A 21,515-nucleotide genomic window follows, 5' to 3' on the forward strand; every position below is an offset into this window, starting at 1 on the left:
TATATAGAGAAGGGCAACACAACATGTCTCATATATACAGAGGGGCAACAACATGACTATTATATATGAGAACCATGTTGTCTCCCTGTATGTATACTGTATAATACAATATACAGGGAAACAACATGACTTATATATAGAGAAGGGCAAAACAACATGTCTCATATATATAGAGGGGCAACAACATGACTATTATATTATATATGAACCATGTTGTTTCCCTGTATACAGAATACAGGGAAACAACATGGTTTGCCAAGGGCCCCCGGGCAGCCGCCTACCATGCCCAATGGGTAAGACGGCCCTGACTCAGCTGAGTGTGCCTCCAGACTCCTCTGTCCCATCAAGACACCTCAGTTTTTCTTCCAGACTGTGACCATCTCTTGTTACAGCAAATGACATCATGTCCAGGCGGTATATTACCATCACCTTCCAGGGTGTTTGTTATTCTGATTGTTGCATTTTGTCTTCTTGTGTCCAGGTGAAGACTTTAATCTTGAGAATATCCAGAAGGTGAATGGGGTCCTGGACCGTTCTGTTGAGCTGAAGTGTGAAGACATTGATGCCTCCTATAATTTTCTCTGGAATTTTATTATTATCGGCACGAATCGTCTCATTCCCATAGCCTTCAATAATAATGTCTTCCCGGAAGCTTCAGCTTTGGGAATCGTGACACAGAATGGCAGCTCTCTGGCCATAGACAAGCTACAGCTAAGGGCGGAGGGACGGTATGCATGTACTGTGTTCATACCAAACAACAACACCGCACTGACTGTCTACATCGACCTAACGGTACTAGGTAAGAAATTCTTCAACTTCCTCAAATCAGAGTCTCATACGGCTGCATTTTGTTACAGTGTATTACCACAGGTGGAAACTATAACTTGGAGTCTAGGATGGAAGAGAAGTTTGTTCTGCACCCTTTATTAATTCATTGACAGAGTGTAACAAACCATTAGCTGTAAAACTATGAATGCCTCCATTCATTTACAGAAAGCAGAGATATTGATGAGGGATTGAAGCAAAAGTACAGTTGCTGGAAATAGTAAGTGAACCCTTTAGAATTCTGGATGTCTGTGTTGATGACTAATAACTTGGACTGATTGTTCTCTACGTTACATATATAGACAATCACATGAGGCTAAACTAATAATGCACAAACACTTATACTGTTCAAGTCTTCTATTAAGCACACTGAGTAAATATCTACAGCTTTGGAATTACCTGGATTTCTGTATTGCATACTAATAAAATGTGATCTGATTCTTACGATCATAGACACAATCACAATGATAGACAATCAGAACCGTGCATGGAGGAGGTTTACATTATATGCTGAATAAAAGACATGAATAGTTTAGTTACATTTTGTTAAACGCAGACTACTTTACAGCAGCCTCCTTTTATCACCACAGACACTACAGAAAGTCTAAGCTTAGTTTTAGCCCCAGTGGTGAGAATGAAGACTGCAAGATCTCAGGATTATTTTATAATAGTTATTTTCTGACACCTTCGCTTTAAACACCAAAGATAATTTTTCGATCATGTGATTGGGGGACACAGGTGACTGTGTGAGATGCGTCCTCCAATCAGGGCCGCTTTACCCAGAGGGCAAATGGTGCATCTGCACCGGGTCCCCTGGTTGAAGGGGCCCCCAAGTAGGACCGGCCTTTTCCATGTGCGACCAGTGCGGTCAAACAGGGCTCCAGCCGACAGCCTGTCAGGGGGAACGCTATCGGGATGGGTAAGTAATTAACCTACTTACCCATCCATGGCACCCCCTGCAGGGCCCCCCCGCCTGCTGCTGCGCCCTGCAACGAGCGCTCATAGTTACCTGCAGCAGCGCGGACAGGGCGGGAGCCATTAGCTCCCTCCCTGTCAATCACTCTTGTGGCCGCAGCGGTCAGAAGAGGCCGCACTCTCCTTGTGGTGTCGGCGCTCGAAAGACGTCACTGGAGTGCCGGGGCCAGGATTACAAGGGGAGAGCGGCCTCTAGTGACTGCTGCAGTGCGGCCACAAGACTGAAAAGAAGAGGAGACACGTGGACCCAGGTGAGTATAAGTGTTTTTTTTAATGTGTGTATATATATATAGCTGCGAGAGCACATAGGGAGGCTATATATAACTGGGGGGAGCACACAGGGGGGCTTATGTAACTGGAGGCAGCACATGGGGGGTCTATATACTACTGGGGGCAGCACACAGGGGGTCTATATACTTCTGTGCGCAGCACAATGGGGTCCATATACTACTGAGGGCAGCACACAGGGGTCTATACTACTGGGGGCAGCACAATGGGGTCTATATACTAATGGTGACAGCACAATGGGGTCCATATACTACTAAGGGCAGCACACAGGGGTCTATACTACTGGGGGCAGCACAATGGGGTCTATATACTAATGGGGGTAGCACTATGGGGTCTTAATACTACTGAGGGCAGCACACATGGGGTATTTATTACTGGGGGCAGCGCAAAAGGGGAATATACTACTGAGGGCAGACCATAGTGGTCTAAACTACTGGGGGCAGGACACAGGGGTCTGTACTACATTGGGTCTGCACACAGGAGCCTGATACTATGTGGGGACTGCACAAAGGGTTAGGGACTATATATTATATAGGGACCTTACTACTATACTGGGGAACAGAGCATACCTTATTAATAAGTGAGAGCACAGGGACACCTTAAAACTATGGGGGCACAAAGGGGTGTAACTACTATATAGGGGTACAGGGGACCTAACTACTGTATGTGTTGTAGCCTAAAATGTTTCTCTGGCAGATTCTGGAGAGAGGATTCACAGCCGGGGGAAGACTTCAGGGTGGTCCACGCTGGATGGAGAGAAAAAGAAAAGGTGAAAGACCCTGATCAGAGAAGACGCCCCCTGTGAGTAACTGGATGTAACTGCACTCTGTTATAGGGCTGTAGTGATAGTGGTCATGGTGTGGCGGTATTATGTAATGGTATCATTGGTGATATCTTCCTGTCTTGTTCAGAGCAGTTTTGAGGCAACATGTAATCACTGTATTGTGGTAGGAGTGGTATAAGACAGCTACCATATGTATTGGGGCTCTTAATACAGTGTGGGGGCTCTTTCAGGGCAATATACTGTGTGTGGCGCACCGATTCTGATAATGCTGGGGGGAGGGGGGGAAGTCTTGAGAGCTTTGCACCAGGCCCCCCCCCCCCCCAGTGTATTAAAACGGTCTCCAATGAATGTCAAAGAGAAAAGTATTTTACGGTAAGTACTGACAAAGTACTATTCTCACCCATAGCCATAGAATTGGGTTACCAGTAACAAATAAAAAGCTGCTTCAGCTCCTCTTTGGTATGTAAGACCGGACAGTCAATTTACATGACAATGACTTTATTTTCTCCTTCTCGGTTTGGTTTCAGTGCCGGTTCTACAGCCAAGTCTGCAGATTGATGAACAAACACCGGTAGAAGGATCACGGGTCAATATGACATGCACAGTGAAGGTTGGGACCGGACCTATAAGCTTTATCTGGCAGAGACATACTATACTGGATGGGACATTTACTCTTCGTGATGGCAACAATAGCGTCCTCCTCCTAAACCCCGTCACACGCTTTCACACCGGCTGGTACACCTGCACAGTGAGGAATATGGTCAATGAGGAGACTAGCGGGAAGCTGTACCTGGATGTTATCTGTGAGTCCTCAGTGGCTTAAGTCAAATACAAATACAGGTGCAGCAGAGCTGACCATGTGAATAAGAGACATTGAGCTACTGTGGGGATAAGTATGTATATGACATATGAGTGCAGCTCTGCAGTATAAGGCTATGTTCACACTACGTAAAAGTACGACCGTTGTTGCCATCGGCACGTTATGGAACAATACCTATTGTTCTATGGGATCCCAACCAGAGCGTATACACTCCTGCCGGGATCCCGTGCGGCGCTGCAAAGAACTTCAGTGAATTGCGGCTGTAGGAAACCCTGTCAGCTTACACAATGAAGCGAACGGCTGCGCCCGCATCAGAACACTACGGCCATAAAGATCATCCAGCCGGTACTGCAGTATCGGCCGGGATGATCTTTGCAGAGACCGGCCGTTCTGTGACCCGGGAACGGCCGGTCTCTTACATAGTGTGAACATAGCCTAATACAGGATGTAACTCAGGATCAGTACAGGATCAGTAATGTAATATATGTACACAGTGACCCCACCAGCAGAATAGTGAGTGCAGCTCTAGAGTATAATACAGGATGTAACTCAGGATCAGTACAGGACCAGTAATGTAATGTATGTACTTACACAGTGACCCCACCAGCAGAATAGTGATTGCAGCTCTGGAGTATAATACAGTATGTAACTCAGGATCAGTACAGGATAAGTAATGTAATGTATGTACACAGTGACCCCACCAGCAGAATAGGGAGTGCAGCTATGAAGTATAACACAGGATCAGTACAGGATTTATGTACAAAGTGATTCCATGGTATATGTAGATTAATTCCATATGTAACCTGTCAAATTCCATGAGCACCCTACCTATTAAAAATAAATCTTGCACCTGATTGATAGCATGTCCACTGTTTCTTATAGACGGTCCAGATGACCCAGAGATCAGCATCAAGCCATATGCCATTAGTGAGAATGGTTATGCTGCCAATGAGCTGGAAGAGGTCACTCTGAACTGCTCAGCTTCCTCCAACCCGCCAAGCCATTATACCTGGCTTTATAACAACTCTAAGACGTACACCGGTCAGATATTCGTCATTCCTAAGATCTCCCGGAGCCAAACAGGGATGTACACCTGCTGGGCAGAGAACTCCCACCTCAAGACGGCTACACAAAACACCATCATCCTCACCGTCTACTGTAAGTGCCCTATCCTGGACCTGTGCAGTACTCAAGGGGGCTGATGTCTGATAACTGCCAGTGAGCAGGGGCTGCAAACCTGTACAGACCTAATACTTGTCACTGCAGAGGGTTTGCTGCATTTGTATCCAGATATGCAAAGTGCAGTTAAAATATTACTGTCACTTAAGAAAAATGCCGTTGGATCATTTCGTCATTGATGTTACAAGGCCTGTATCTGGGATTGGTGCATCCATGGCCTATATTTGGCATAATGGACTTTATCTTTGGTGCTGTTGGGCCTTCTTGCTGTAAGTGATGTCATACAGACACGCCAAAAGTTTTTATTGGTTGGAGTCTCATTGCTAAGACGTGCTGATCGCTAGATATAGCTAGAAGCGTGTGACTGTGTGCTTCACTCTCCACTCACCATTTGATCTGACATGCAGCATGAGGTGGGCTCCATTGTAAGTCTATGGAGCTTTTCTATTGCAATGATGAAGTGGCAGGCCAGGGAGTGAAGTGCACAACCACATGCTTCTCCCAGATGTATCTGGTGATCAGGAGGGTTCTCTGCACCGAGACACTGGCCAGTCAAAACTTTTTACAAATTTGTCAAAAGTTTTTCTTAAGTGACAGTGACACTTTAAAGTTACAGAAGTAGCTGACTTGTCCTGACTTTTGGTTTGTTCTGTATATTAGAATAAGATCATGTCATCTGGTGTAGGGGCTGGCTGCTCGGATTGCTTGCTCTACATCTTTCCTTGTCCTTGTCCTAACTTGTAAGGATCATCAATTCATCTTCTCCTGTACGCTGGATTCCTACTGCATTATGTATAACCAGGTGCACAGTACCACTTCCACAGTTCTGTATGCTGGAGGCAATCTTTTGTCATCTATACTATTTTGGGTTAATGGGTAAAGGGGGTGAGTGTGAATGAACCATGGGGAGATGGAGTGTATTTACACTGTAAGAGAATTCCCCCCTGATACTATGATGGGGATATCTATCTGTTCTTTTCTATAGAGCCTGCTTCTTCTGTGGCAAAGGATAAAGGTGAACCTGATCATAAGTCAGTGATTGTGTATATATATATACTGTATGTATAGAGATTATATGTCTCACTGATGATGGATGGAGACATTATATGTATCACTGATGACGTGTAGTGACATTATATACGTTATATGTATCATATCATATCATGATATGTGAGAACATTATATGTATCACTGAGGACGTGTGATGAGATCATATGTATCACTGGTGACATGTAGTGACATTATATGTATCACTGATGACGTGTGGTGACATCATAGGTATTATTGGTCACATGTGGTGACATCATATGTATCACTGGTGATATGTGGTGACATCATATGTATCACTCATGACATGTAGTGACATCATAGGTATCACTGGTCACATGTGATGACATCATATGTAGCACTGATGACGTGTGATGACATCATAGCTATCACTGGTGACGTCTGGTGACATCATAGCTATCACTGGTGACGTGGTGAGATATGTATCACTGATGACGTGTGGGGGCATTATATGTATCACTGATGACGTGTGATGACATAGCTATCACTGGTCACATGCAGGGCCGTATTTACCATTAGGCACCCGTGGAAAAAAAAATCAAATTTTTTAGTTTTTATTTTTTTAGTTTCCCTCCTCCCGTTCAGAATTGCCAGTAAATCTGGTGTCTTTTCCAGGGGGGTGGGGGGTATGGTGGTATTGGTCAGGTCTGGTATCGCCAATAGGTGCGTGAAGATGGGGCGTCTCCAGGTTTTGTGCCTAGGGCAGCAGCAGCTGTTAATACAGCCCTGGTCACATGTGGAGACATCATATGTAGCACTGATGACATCATAGCTATCACTGGTGACATGTGGGCACATTATATGTATCACTGATGACGTGTGGGGACATTATATTTATTGCTAGTGACATGGGAACATTATATGTGCAATATTCAAGTGATTCTCTGCCTAAAAAACCCTGTTTTGTTTTTAACCATAATAATTTTGGTAAGTGAGACTGTGCCCCCCCCCCTTAATGAGGTATAATGAAGAGTGCCCCCCCCTTAACGTGGTATAATGCACTGTGCTCCTCCCTTAATGAGGTATAATGCACTGTTCTCCTCCCTTAATGAGGTGTAACGCACTGTGCTCCTCCCTTAATGAGGTATAATGCACTGTGCTCCTCCCTTAATGAGGTATAATGCACTGTTCTCCTCCCTTAATGAGGTGTAACGCACTGTGCTTCTCCCGTAATGAGATGTAACGCACTGTGCTCCTCCCTTAATGAGGTGTAATGCACTGTGCTTCTCCCGTAATGAGATGTAACGCACTGTGCTCCTCCCTTAATGAGGTGTAATGCACTGTGCTCCTCCCTTAATGAGGTGTAATGCACTGTGCTCCTCCCTTAATGAGGTGTAATGCACTGTGCTCCTCCCTTAATGAGGTGTAATGCACTGTGCTCCTCCCTTAATGAGGTGTAATGCACTGCGATCTTCCCTTAATGAGGTGTAACGCACTGCGCTCCTCCCTTACTATGAGCAGATGATGGGAGTAGTAGTTCAGTGTATTTAGTCAAGTGCGGGGGGGGGGGGGGGCGGCGGAGGTTCGGCGGGCTTACTGTGATGGATATCCAAATGTACTGATTGAATACATATATGGAATACTTTGGGGAGCAAGGACACTTGTTCCCCATAGTATTCCATAGATGTATTTATTCAATAAAGCACACTGTACATTACATTACATTAGTTTACATAGACATCCATAGAAACAATAAAGTCCCATAGACTTCTACATATAGAGCGCCCCCTGCTGGAAACTCCATAGGAATAACACTCTTCGTCGTGACATCACTGTTTCTGAGAGAATTCTAGCACTCAAAACACAACAATCACTGAACTCTAATGGAGTACTCATTTACGAGTCTCCATTGATTGTCCCATACAAAATTTGAATATGCAAAAAAGGGGTCTGTGGAGCCTCAAAACGAGTCTCAAAACACGGGAATAGCCTGATATCCCTCTCTCCAGAGAAGGAAGCACAGGGGCCACCCTGGTGTTTCCCTATTTAGGTCCCAAAGCTCGCAACAGAGTGAGGACCTGAGGGACTACGTATCAGGGTGGTTTGGTGCTCTCCCCACTAAGAGGCACCCCTTGGCAATGGGCTTCCTTCTCTGGAGAGAGGGATATCTGGCTATTCCCGTGTTTTGAGACTCGTAACTGAGGCTCCACGGACCCCTTTTTTGCATATTCAGAATTCTAACACTCCATGATCTACTAAATTAAGGGAAATAGCTCTATATGTGCATTTCCGATAATTAATGTACATTAGAAATTTGTCTAACTTTCCATAAGTAACAACATATCAAAAAATAATTTTGGCCGTACTTCTCCTTTAACCTCTTAAGGACGCATGACGTACCTGTACATCATGCGCCCGTAAGAGGTGTTCAGAGCGGTGCCGCGCGGCGACCCCGCTCTGAACCACCGCGGTCCCAGGTGCCGCTTGTAGTCCGGGACCGCGGGTATTAGCGGGCACGGTCCGATCGCCGTGCCCGCTAATACAGTAATCAGATGCAGCTGTCAAAGATGATGCAGCCATCCCTGGTGTCTAGTGGGGTGGATCACTCCTCCTGGACGTTGTCCCGGAGGAACGATCCACACATCCTCGCCCGGCCGGGGTCTCCGCCAAAATGGCGCTGATCCCGGCTCGGCACTAGGATGCTTTCGGCTGCAGCAGCCGAAAGCATCCGAGTGCCGATCTCATTGATCTTTGCTGTATAAGTATACAGCAAAGATCTCAATGAGAGATCAAAGTGTATATACTAGAAGTCCCCCAGGGGGAATAACCCTAACCCCAGGGTGAATAACCCTAACCCCCAGGGGGGAATAACCCTAACCCCAGGGGGGCTTCTAGTATAAGTGTAAAAAAAAAAAAAAAAAAAGTATTGTTATTACTAAACAGCCCCCTCCCCTAATAAAAGTCTGAATCACCCCCCTTTTCCCAGGTTTTAAATAAAAGTAAATAAATAAATAAACATGTTTGCTATCGCCGTGTGCGTAATCGCCCGAACTATTAATTAATCACATTCCTGATCTCGCACGGTAAACGGCGTAAGCGCAAAAAAGTGCAAAATTGCGCATTTTTTGTTGCATCAAATCCAGAAAAAATGTAATAAAAAGCGATCAAAAAGTCTTATATGCGCAATCAAGGTAACGATAGAAAGAACACATCATGGCGCAAAAAATTACACCTGACACAGCCCCATAGACCAAAGGATAAAAGCGCTATAAGCCTGGGAATAGAGCGATTTTAAAGGGGTGCTCCGGCGGGGGGGGGGGCACTTTTTGGGGGGGACCGGGGAGGAGGTGGCTGAAATAAAAGACGTTCACTTACCTCCCCGGTTCCAGCGGCGGGTCCCGCATCACGGCGCTTCGATCCCCGGTTCCCGGCCGCTTCCGGGTGTCTGACGCCGCCCGAGACGCTACGTCTCAGGGCCGCTCAGCTACTCAGTGAAGGAGGCGGGATCCGAGCGGACTTCACACCTCCCGCCTCCTTCACTGAGTGGCTGAGCGGCCCTGAGACATCACGTCTCGGGCCCGCGTCAGACACCCGGAAGTGGCCGGGGACCGGAGCGCCGTGATGCGGGACCCGCCGCTGGAACCGGGGAGGTAAGTGAACGTCTTTTATTTCAGCCACCTCCTCCCCGGTCCCCCCAAAAAAGTGCCCCCCCCCCCCGCCGGAGCACCCCTTTAAGGAACATATATTTGTTAACAATGGTTTGAATTTTTTACAGGCCATCAGATACAATAAAAGTTATACATGTTATATATTGTTGTAATCGTAACGACTTGAGGAACATACACTCACCGGCCACTTTATTAGGTACACCTGTCCAACAGCACGTTACCACTTAATTTCTAATCAGCCAATCACATGGCGTCAAGACAATCTCCTGCAGTTCAAACCGAGCATCAGTATGGGGAAGAAAGGTGATTTGAGTGCCTTTGAATGTGACTGGGTTGTTGGTGCCAGAAGGGCTGGTCTGAGTATTTCAGAAACTGCTGATCTACTGAGATTTTCACGCACAACCATCTCTAGGGTTTACAGAGAATGGTCCGAAAAAGAAAAAACATCCAGTGAGCGGCAGTTCTGTGGGCGGAAATGCCCTGTTGATGCCAGAGGTCAGAGGAGAATGGGCAGACTGGTTCGAGCTGATAGAAAGGCAACAGTGACTCAAATAGCCAACCGTTACAACCAAGGTAGGCAGAAGAGCATCTCTGAACGCACAGTACGTCCAACTTTGAGGCAGATGGGCTACAGCAGCAGAAGACCACACCGGGTGCCGCTCCTTTCAGCTAAGAACAGGAAACTGAGGCTACAATTTGCACAAGCTCATCGAAATTGGACAGTAGAAGATTGGAAAAAACGTTGCCTGGTCTGATGAGTCTCGATTTCTGCTGCGACATTCGGATGGTAGGGTCAGAATTTGGCGTCAACAACATGAAAGCATGGATCCATCCTGCCTTGTATCAACGGTTCAGGCTGGTGGTGGTGGTGTCATGGTGTGGGGAATATTTTCTTGGCACTCTTTGGGCCCCTTGGTACCAATTGAGCATCGTTGCAACGCCACAGCCTACCTGAGTATTGTTGCTGACCATGTCCATCCCTTTATGACCACAATGTACCCAACATCTGATGGCTACTTTCAGCAGGATAATGCGCCATGTCATAAAGCTAGAATCATCTCAGACTGGTTTCTTGAACATGACAATGAGTTCACTGTACTCCAATGGCCTCCACAGTCACCAGATCTCAATCCAATAGAGCATCTTTGGGATGTGGTGGAACGGGAGATTCACATCATGGATGTGCAGCCGACAAATCTGCGGCAACTGTGTGATGCCATCATGTCAATATGGACCAAAATCTCTGAGGAAGCTTCCAGCACCTTGTTGTATCTATGCCACGAAGAATTGAGGCAGTTCTGAAGGCAAAAGGGGGTCCAAGCCGTTACTAGCATGGTGTACCTAATAAAGTGGCCGGTGAGTGTATATAGCAAGTCAGTTTTACCCCAGGGCGAATGGCGTAAAAACAAAAACCCCTAAATAAAACAAATGCATTTTTTTGTTCAATTTTACCACACATTGAATTTTTTTCTGGTTTCGCAGTGTACTTTATGCAAAAATTCAGCCTGTCATTGCAAAGTACAATTAGTAACGCAAAAAATAAGGGCTCATGTGGGTCTCTAGGTGGAAAAATGCAAGTGCTATGGCCTTTTAAACACAAGGAGAAAAAAACTAAAATGCAAAAACGAAAATTGTCTCCGTCCTTAAGAGGTTAATGAGGTGTAATGCACTGCGCTCCTCCCTTAATGAGGTGTAATGCACTGCGCTCCTCCCTTAATGAGGTGTAATGCACTGTGCTCCTCCCTTACTGAGATGTAATGCACGGTGCAAGGAGCAAGGACACTTGTTCCCCATAGTATTCCATAGATGTATTTATTCAATAAAGCACACTGTACATAACATTACATTAGTTTACATAGACATCCATAGAAACAATAAAGTCCCATAGACTTCTACATATAGAGCGCCCCCTGCTGGACACTCCATAGGAATTACACCCTTTGTGGTGACATCACTGTTTCTGAGAGAATTCCACGACCTACTAAATTAAGGGAAATAGCTCTATATGTGCATTTCCCATAATTAATGTACATTATGTACACGCATAATGTACACGCACTGTGCTCCTCCCTTAATGAGGTGTAATGCACTGTGCTTCTCACTTAATGAGGTGTTATGGTTTGAGGCCTTGAAGTGACAACTCAGGACATGAGTATGCAAAAGAAGCCCGTGGAGCCTCAACAAAGAGTCTCGAAACACAGAACTAGCCAGCTATCCCTCTGGGAAGGACCCAGCCAAGGGGTGGCTCCTGTAGGGAAACCAAAACCACCATATTAAGTGGCCCTATAAGTCAATGTAATGACAAGAGAAAAACCAAGGCCAGGTAACCATCCACATACAGCTGTTTCGGGGTGTTGCCCCTTATCAGTGTGGAGCAGGACGCTGGCTAGGTGGGAGCAATGCCTAGTAGAGCCATAAGAGAAACAGATCGCTGATCTCAGGGAGACCAGCCAAACGATAACACTGCCGGCTGCTAGTGAAAGCTCTCAATGCAGTGAAGTCCTTGGTGCGTTGCCCCCTGGGAAACATGAATATGCAAAAGAAGAGCCTGTGGTTCCTCATCAAAGAGTCAGGTTTAAGGCCCTTTGGATTGGTTTGGTTAATCCTTGGTTTTACTTGTATTCACTTGGAATATAATCCCTTCTGCATCTCTCTACATGATACCACCTCACTTTCCATCGACTTGCTCTACACCTCTCCTCTCTAGGCCGGACATCTTCCTCTTACCTCCATTTTAGAACCTTCTTAAACATATATGAATGTACTGTATAAACCTATATAACCTGTTATTTTCTCTTCCATTATACAATATGACCACTAGATGTCACTAAAGTACTTTGAATGCAATATACATTACACATTACACATTACATTTGGATGCAATATACATTACAATTAAAGTGGGATAATGCATTTGTATCACTGGTGACGTCAAGGCACATTTTATGTATCACTGGTGACATGTGGGGACATTGTATGTATCACTGGTGACATGTGGGGACATTATATGTTTTACTGGTGACATGTGGGGACATTATATGTATCACTGGTGACATGTGGGGACATTGTATGTATCACTGGTGACATGTGGGGACATTATATGTATCACTGGTGACATGTGGGGACATTATATGTATCACTGGTGACTAGTGGGGACATTATATGTATCACTGGCGACTAGTGGGGACATTATATGTATCACTGGTGACTAGTGGGGACATTATATGTATCACTGGTGACATGTGGGGACATTATATGTATCACTGGTGACGTGTGGTTACATGATTGGTATCACCAGTGACATGTGCTGACGTGATATGCTGGCACAGTATATGTATCACATGATCTCCCTATGACATGGCAGGTATGATCCCCCTGGATGTGTTGTTGGTGCATTCTCACTATTTCTTGTGCAGATTCCCCAGAGGCTTCTCCCACGTGCACAGCACGACCTCATAATAACTACAAGGATGTGGCCCTCTGGTGCTCCTGGCCCGGGGGGTACCCGCTGGCAAAGCTTCATTGGCTGCAACCCAATCAAGATGGCAAAGTCATTGTGTCAAACTCAAATGCAACCATAATAAGAAATGGCTCCCACCTGCAAAATGGCAGCACCTTCACCTGCAGCATCTCCCACCCGACCCTCAAGAGAAACATTAGCTGCAGCACCACTGTGGGTAAGTAACCAACCCCTCACCCCACCACTGTGATATCACATGTCACCTTAAATACTGTCTGCTGTTGACTTGGAAAACATATGAGAAATCTGTAAAAGATTAACGCAGAAATGTGCGCAGTGGGTGGAGCCTGACACCAACATTCTCTCCTATCATTGTCATCCTATATATCCCCTTGTTCTGCACTTGGCAAGTTTACCAGTATTACTGTAATGCTAGCAGATATGATATATATTCATTATACTGTATTTGTGATAGATTCATTCACTGCACTTTGCTTTCCCGCTTCAGTGATGCCTCCAGGTGGCCCCAATTGCTCCGCAGTAGCCACAAAGATGAATGAATTTATCATGTTGACATGTGAGTGGATGGGCGGGCTGCCCCGCATCACCCTCCAATGGAATAACAGTCAGATTGGCGACGTAAAGGAATCCTCTAACATCTATGTCTTCAAACCAGACCGGACGTACAACGGCAGATTATTCACCTGCAACGCACTCCACCCCATGACAGAGCCTACTGAGTGCTCCATCAGGCTCGGTAAGGTGTCTGATGGAGAATAATGGGCAAAACAAAGCAACAACAGTAATCCCTGAGCCATCATGGCCCCAGACTAGTGGTGGGTGAATCTCGAGCATGGACAAACCTTAGCCTGCAGCATTTGTATACCGGTGGCTGAAGAAGTTGGATGCAGCCCTTGGGAATCTGGGAAAACATGGATACAGCCATAGGTCATAGTCTGTATCCATGTTTTCCAGACAGCCTTAGTGCTGCATCCAACTTCTTCAGCCACCGGTAATGAACTTGGGTTTGTTCGTGCTCGAGGTTCACTCATCTCTACTCCAGACCCTGTGTTAAAGGGGTTATCCAGCGCTACAAAGACATGGCCACTTTTCCCCCTACTGTTGTCTCCAGTTCAGGTGCGGTTTGCAATTAAGCTCCATTTACTTCAATGGAACTAAGTTTCAAAACCCCACCCAATTTGGAGACAACAGTAGGGGGAAAGTGGCCATGTTTTTGTAGCGCTGGATAACCCCTTTAAATGTCATTGAATGTATTTTTGTAACTTGATAGTATGTAAATCTGCAGAACCCTGACTTTGCTGATTTTCCCGATCCCCTTTGCCACAGTGGCTCCAGTATTGGATTCCCCAACTCTTCAAACCTCCATACTAGAAGGAAAAAGCGCTCAGCTGACCTGTAACCTGAAGCTGGCCAACCCCAGCTCTGAGATCACCTGGTATGACAACTCCAACAAGGAAATAATCACTGATTCCCAGAAGTATGGCATATTCAAGGAGGACGGGATGTCCGTCCTGACAGTGCGGGAGACGGAATGGGACACGGATAGTGGACTGTATCGCTGCATGGCCTCTAATGCTGTGGGAAACACCTCTCTGTTACTAAGGCTCAATGTCAGCAGTAAGTGTCCACCTTCCCTGGTTACTGTGTAAAGTGGGCATACATTTTAGACAGCTGTGTGCCATCTCTTCCTATCTCCACATACACACGCTCAAGTCGGTGTTTACATGCATTTATAGCACGGTTTTGTAGCAGCACAAATACATGGTAACACTGACCGATGTATCACTCGCTGCAGCCTGTGAGCAGGACTAAGGCCTCATTTACACGTCCGTAGTTCTGTGGAGAGCCCTACGGACCCATTTGTTTTACAGGTCATGGTACGGACTCGCAATTGCAGCACAGATCACTATTCTCTAATGAAAGTCAATGGATTGTGGACAGCACTACGAATGTGTGACTGAAGCCTAAGGCTAAGTTCATAGCTGTGTTATAGAATCTGTACACAGGCCGATTGTCTGACCAGTCAGGAAGATATCACCCTGTATAATAGAGCCAGCGAGCAGCCAAACATACAATAGATGATGTATTTATTATCATGCCTTTCATCGACAGAATATCCTACACCTCCCAATGTGACAATCAGTAAACTTCTCTACAGCCGGCAGAGGACGGAGGTGGATGTGGAGTGGATGACGCAAGGAGCCGGGGACTTAACTGGCTTCATGGTACAGAGGCAAGCCAGTGTCCGATCAGCCCCCATCCCTAAGAGATCTGTCCAAGCCACTTCCTGGGACACAGTGGCCAATGACATTGAACCTGAAATCCGGGGGCACAAACTTGGAGGATTGGACCCTTCCATTGTATACGCTTTTAGGATACTGGCTGTCAACCATAAGACAACAGGATTTCCCTCTGAGGTGAAGACACCAGGTACGGTAACTGGCCGGATGTTCTGATGTCCATTGGTGCTGCTGCCACATGTATTGGTACCAAAAATACCGACAACAGGGTAGGATGAAAATGTTCTTTTACCAAAGCAAAGATGACTGTACTCCCTTCTCCTTATGATTGTAGTCTCCAGCATACAGGACATGAGAAGTGGTACTGTGCAGTTATTGGTATCGCACTATATTCCTATATAGATGCATGTTTTTAAAGTGTACTGTTCTTGTGGTTAATCTTGAGTATTTTTTAGGAGTCTAGTAGGTAAAGACACTGCCATAAAGATGGTGCACTGCAGTATAATATGGTGTGCTTAGTATCCACCTCCATAGCAGCACCTCTCCTCCCACAGTGATTGGACCATATACCTGTATAGTCAGGTTTACTCAATTTGGCTGGTGGCTTGAACGGCTAGTTTTCTTGACTCCCATTTAAGCATCCAGAATGAAAATAGCAGCAGTCAAGGAAGGAGAGAGAAAAATGAGTCTCTCCATTGAAGTCTACGCACATTGGCCCATTCTCTTCTCCTCCCTTTCTTGACCATTGGCTGCCCATTGTTATGTACATTGTCTGACTATAACTTGATGCCAGTGTACGCTGACAAATAGCTGTTGTTAGGGACTCACTGCCTGACAATCTCACTGTAAAGATGGTGGTTGTTATGCAGTGCATTCCTAGCAACTTCACTACCTAAACTTCTAAAGTTCTTCAGCTTAGTGCCAAATCGGCACCATTTTGCTTACAAAGAACGGACATGCTACTTGGCTACAGTCCAGCCATGTCCTGGCCATTCTGAGGCTGCCTTAATAATCAGATTTTTCCATAAGAAATATGTATTAAACATTAGTATAATTTGTTTTCTTCCAGCTGATCCTCCAAATAACGTCTACCCTGCCGCTATTGGGGCCGGCTTTGCTGGTATGTTAGTGGCAAGTGTAGCCTGCCTCCTGGTATTTCAATACATTGTCCGGAACCGCGCAAACAACCCACGTGAGTTTACAACAAGCTTTGCTTAATAATCTTACACAAGCACTAGCCCGCCGTTAGTGTAGTCCTATCACTGGCGCTCAGCCGGTAGGACACATGACTAACTGGCTGACATGTAAAAAGTCAAAGTAGAGTTACACATAAAGGTGAATTCCGCTCTGATAACAGTATATACATCAGCTAAGGGGAAATCACAGATGTTTACAGGATGTATTTTACTTCTCTTCTTGGAACGTACCCTTAGTGCAGTGTGTTATATTTGGGCACAGTACCATTTGATTGTGTGTAGGTGCATAGCCATAGTGATAAGTAGTAATACACAAGGGAAAGCGTGCCAGCTTAGGCCTTACTTCCTTTTTTTGGTGAGGGGGGCTTTGTAAACCTTTCCTAAAGTTGGCAAACTCTTAGTGGGAAGTGGTTGGCACACCTGGTATCAACTGTTAGGCCTTCTCCTGCCCAAATTAGGTTGGTTTTAATGGCAAAAATATCACAAGGTTTGTGTATATGGAGGGGGGGGGGTCCTGCCTTTGTCCATACACAGATTTCTGTAGTGTATTTTGAGGCAATAATTAAAACAGAAGGGATGCGGCCTAGATAGTGCAGAGAATGGAACAGGAACTGGGGTGGGGCTTAGATTGTATTGTGAAGGGGAAAGAGCTTGGATATTGTGCATGCATCCATAGTCTGTCCTCCAGAGAGCCCCCAGTGTGCCTAAAGGTAAATCACTTTCTGCTCTTATCATAGACCACCCATAACGTTTGGGACAGCTGTTCCTGATATAAATACTTGTGTTTTTACTATGTACACAGTGCTGCCTCCTGAATGTAATTGCCTCTCCCTTTAGCTTTGTCAGCAGCAGTTCACTGCTTAGACCAGGGCTGCTTATATCATGTAACCCTTGCCTTGCCTTGAAGTCATGGTCATATCAGCAGGTCATTGCTTTTGCCAACATCCTGTTACTCATATAGCAACTTGAGAAACCAGTGCATCAGTAAGCTCCTCCTCCACCCACATGTCATCTATAGTATAGTGAATGTGGATAGGCTTTACATTTTATCATTTTAACACCACTTCTCTCTCTTATATCTCCAGGCTTGCACGACTTGTTCTTCCGACCGTAAGTACAACATGTTTTTATAGAATAGGAATAGGTGAAGGGATTATCTGAGAACTTTAGAAAAATGGGTTAATGCTGGGGCTATGACAAAAACATTTACTCACCAGTAAATCCCTCCATGCCATACCTGCAGCAGTGACATTATGTATATGGCTGCTTATGGCACATACTGCTGAGGCCAGTGATTGGCTGCAGTATCATATGAACAATGGTGAACATGGTGTTATTGCCGCAGGCCTGCTGGGGAACGCTGGAGCCGCAAGGGATTAACACGTTGTTTTTTTCCTATTTTATCCCTGTTGACACTTTATCACCAAGTTTTTTTGCTTCAGTCTATATTATATAATTAATAAAGTAACTTTGTAAATAGTCTGCATTAAAAAAAAAACTTCTTTGGTTTTGTATATACAGCTCCTATGCAGATTTGTGTGTCTCCTTGATGTGCTCTCTGCAGGGTCACTCTTTCCCTTACTGACCCACCATATGTACATAGGCCAGTCGTTCTATTTGTGCCTTTGTAAAGCAACAAGTCTCCTCTTCTGTCCCGTAGATCCTCGGCTGAGTCTCGAGAGAACATCCGCAACCCAGAAGATGCAGAAACGGCAGCAGATGGTGAGGAGGGACCCGCCGTGTCTGGGGAACCAGGTCCAGTGGCAGAAGCTCCTGCTCAGGGTATGACCCTTTTAATGATCCCAATAGTGCATAGAGGTCATCCGGTTTTATGTAATTGAAGTTTGGAGGGATTATTACAAGATTTAGGATGCCCATACATTTTCAGTAACTTCAGCTGAGCGATTATTTAGCCAACACCTATGTTTCCCATCCTTACCATACACATGAACATTTAGAGCAGCTGACTATTCACATGTTTTCTATGGGGAGAGGTAAACCACAGCCAGACTGCTATCACCGGCTTATCACTCCCAGAACAGAAGAGTCGACTGGTAAAAATCTATCACTCCTGACCCTTCTTTTTAGGTACAGTATATCAGCTGTCGAGAGTCTCCATTGGCTGACTTAAGACCTTCATCTATGTACAGAATACATTTCTGATTCTTGGTTTGAGGGTGTCTTGTTAATGGGCGGCAGTGTGTGTGCTCAGCTGTTGCTCCACTGACTCGGGTGCGAGGGTCCATCATTTTCATTATCATGGGGGTTCCAGGGGTATACTTCAATCTTGGGATGACCCTTTTAATCACTATATCAAAAATAGTTCTGATAAATTTCAAGATCTCCTTTGTATGTAGTGTACTTACGGTAGAAGCATTAACACAATTTTTATCCCCCCCCTAGAATCGGCTGCAGAGGCCCCTCCAAGCAGTACGGAGGTGCCCTTGTCCGAGATGTCTCCTTCTCCAGAAGATGCCCCAGTGAATGTTACCATCACAGTGACTGCATCGCCTTAGTACTCATCATAAGGGAGCAGGGTAGTAACCTCAGAGATGGATCGGTAACCTTACAGTCCATAGTAACCCTACATGTGCTTCATATGCGGATAAGAGTATGGCGCTGGACTTCCATTAGATACCATCCAAAAATCCTGGTTTTGGCAGATGTTTCTGGTATGTTTTATGGGCAGAAAATCAGTGGTGGTTATAGGTTATTAGCTTCTATAATTAAAATTTGTTTTAAAAAAAATCTGATTAAGAAGGCAGTGGGCCTACAGTGTGGTTGGAGTCGTAAGGTTAGGCACAACTTTATCGCTCCTCCTCCTCCAGGTCCCAGACATTTTTATTTTCCCTTTTATTTGTAAGACACAGACTAATTTCCTTTAAAGTTACAGATCTGATGGGGGGATTACTTGTACCCAGGTGTGTTTGGGAGTTTTTTTGTACAGAGTTTGCAATAAAACTTGGTGTTACAAAACCATAGAGGTTGATGGAGATGTGTTTTTTGATGTTTATGGGAGTTTCCAGTTTTATGTACATAGAGATCATACAATGCTTTAATAGACTTCGTTCTTCAACAAGAAGTGAATAGGACAATCATTGTTTACATCCAGGTGAGGAAAAGCCGTCCTGACCAAGTCCTGCTCTGATTTGTGCTGCTGTCCTGTTTAGATCATGGACAGTAGTAAGAAAGCGCTAGAAGCAATAAATATCAATATATCATGGACGCCAGTCTTTTTGTATCTTCTATTCATTGGCACATACAGTAGAGCGGCATAAATAAACATGCCAGGAGCCCAGGTCGTATATTAGGCATCTGTCTTTTTTAATAACATTATATTACAATATAACCAAATGGATAAAACCCTGACAAACAACAAAATACTACAACAGTAACGATTCTGTACAAATGAAAAAAAGAATATTACAGCTTTTGTTTTTTCTTTCGTAGGAAAATAAAGTCATCTTTCTATGATAAGAAATAACACTTTATACTTTGCAGAAAAAAAAAAAAATAAGAACAAGGCAGCAAGTTCTGAGCGGAGGTCCTGACGCCTGAATGGTCTCCACAGATAGCGTCGTAGATCACATGGGAATCAGAGTATATACAAGATAGGCGGAGGAAAGTGACATAAATAAACCTGTACAATCCTGAAAAGTGCTGTACTATGGGCACATGGAGGATTCTGGGGGAATGGGGTGCAGCTCTGGTAGCTGTGGAACTACAGGTCCCAGACAACCGATTAGGTATGTGCTAAGAGGTATAACATAATGGAAGGATAAACAAACAATATTAAAGGGATATTCTGGTTTTAGTAGGTTATTCTTTGTATAATTAAACATCTTTCTGTATCGTTTCCGCCAAGACCGGTGCTTGCTGTCAGTGAATACGATCTTAATGCACATGTTACAGGCAGGTTTTGCTGTGATAGCTGCACCATAAATCCACTATATCTGGATTTATAAACATCTGCAGGATGTGCATCACAGTCATATATTGCAGCTAATGAAAGGGAAAATTGTCGCTAGAGATGTAAACTTAGGTCTGAGTTTGTGAAACCCTGAAGCTTGGCCTTTGACTCCACGTGGCTGGGAGTCAAATGCCGAGTATTCAGATTCACAAGAACTCCAACTTACTGTAATGGTTGCCCTGCGGCATACAAATCATTGCAATTATAAATGCATAATATACAAAGAATTACAATTTTTTTTGCAGAATTAGGAATATTCCTTTAATATAACTTCATAAATGGACATAGACGACCAGGGACACCTCTACAAGGCTGGATTTCAATGGCTGCCACGTTAGGGCTTATTCACACTATGAAGGCAAATCACATTTTCTGCATTTTTTTTGCTAAATAACTGCATAAAACGCAGCTAAACCACACAGCATCAAGGAGCCCTATTGCAGCAGACATCACGGGCGATTCTAGATCAACCTGAGTTACCCACAGTCGGAAAATGTCCTTTGTGGTATCACCACCACAGGAGTCCTGCTATATAATACCTCTGCCAGCTGCACCAGGTTGTTATTACTAAGCCTCCATGATACCTGAACATAAAGTGATAATATATCCTAGAGCGATCTAGTCTCCTCACCTCCAATATGTCAATTTTTATTGTTAGTCCATTGACTACGGCCTACGTCTCCAGCTGCCCACCTCCTATTAATATATAATTACCATTAGCAAGCCTGCCGGGCTAATAGAAACTCCTGTCATAAATAATAGTACAATAACAAGGGACACTTAGAACAGCGCCATTATAATAAATTACAGATCAGCAGCCGGACAGAAGCTGCACAAAGAGAACGTCTGGAGGCTGAGCGGTCGGTTATTTATTAAAACACTGATATACGGGAAGAGGGTGGTCTTGTTCTTCATGGGTTAATAGGATTTTCTGTGGAGAACACTATACAGTCTATATTGAAATGCACTAGTGAGAAAACGTGCAAAAATAAAAGCTATATACATGAAGCACATGTCATAAACGCAGCCACTTCCATTACTAACATGGAGACAGGGTGTAGATGGGAAACGCAGCTGGCTT

General features: G+C 44.8%; 1 protein-coding gene across 1 annotated transcript; it reads left to right on the forward strand.

The window, feature by feature from the left end:
* Nucleotides 1–247: 247 nt before the first annotated feature.
* On the forward strand, nt 248–19,440 carry VSIG10L2 (V-set and immunoglobulin domain containing 10 like 2). Its single transcript, XM_069946585.1, has 12 exons — nt 248–293; nt 482–799; nt 3,400–3,675; nt 4,575–4,850; nt 12,964–13,224; nt 13,516–13,764; nt 14,355–14,645; nt 15,141–15,458; nt 16,338–16,460; nt 17,550–17,574; nt 18,125–18,246; nt 18,868–19,440. Exons 1-12 carry the CDS (start codon nt 248–250, stop codon nt 18,978–18,980), a joined length of 2,418 nt encoding a protein of 805 aa, XP_069802686.1. The 3' UTR covers nt 18,981–19,440.
* Nucleotides 19,441–21,515: the final 2,075 nt, after the last annotated feature.

The sequence above is a fragment of the Dendropsophus ebraccatus genome, chromosome 12 (assembly GCF_027789765.1).
Source record: "Dendropsophus ebraccatus isolate aDenEbr1 chromosome 12, aDenEbr1.pat, whole genome shotgun sequence".
NCBI lineage: Eukaryota > Metazoa > Chordata > Amphibia > Anura > Hylidae > Dendropsophus > Dendropsophus ebraccatus.

What these genes read in the sequence shown, in the direction of transcription:
- VSIG10L2 (XM_069946585.1), top strand. Translation starts at nt 248, where the DNA reads ATGGTTTGCCAAGGGCCCCCGGGCAGCCGCCTACCATGCCCAATGG. An exon ending in TAGCTGCAGCACCACTGTGG is followed by an intron (nt 13,225 to 13,515) that starts GTAAGTAACCAA and finishes TTCCCGCTTCAG; the next exon opens with TGATGCCTCCAGGTGGCCCC. An exon ending in CTCTGAGGTGAAGACACCAG is followed by an intron (nt 15,459 to 16,337) that starts GTACGGTAACTG and finishes GTTTTCTTCCAG; the next exon opens with CTGATCCTCCAAATAACGTC.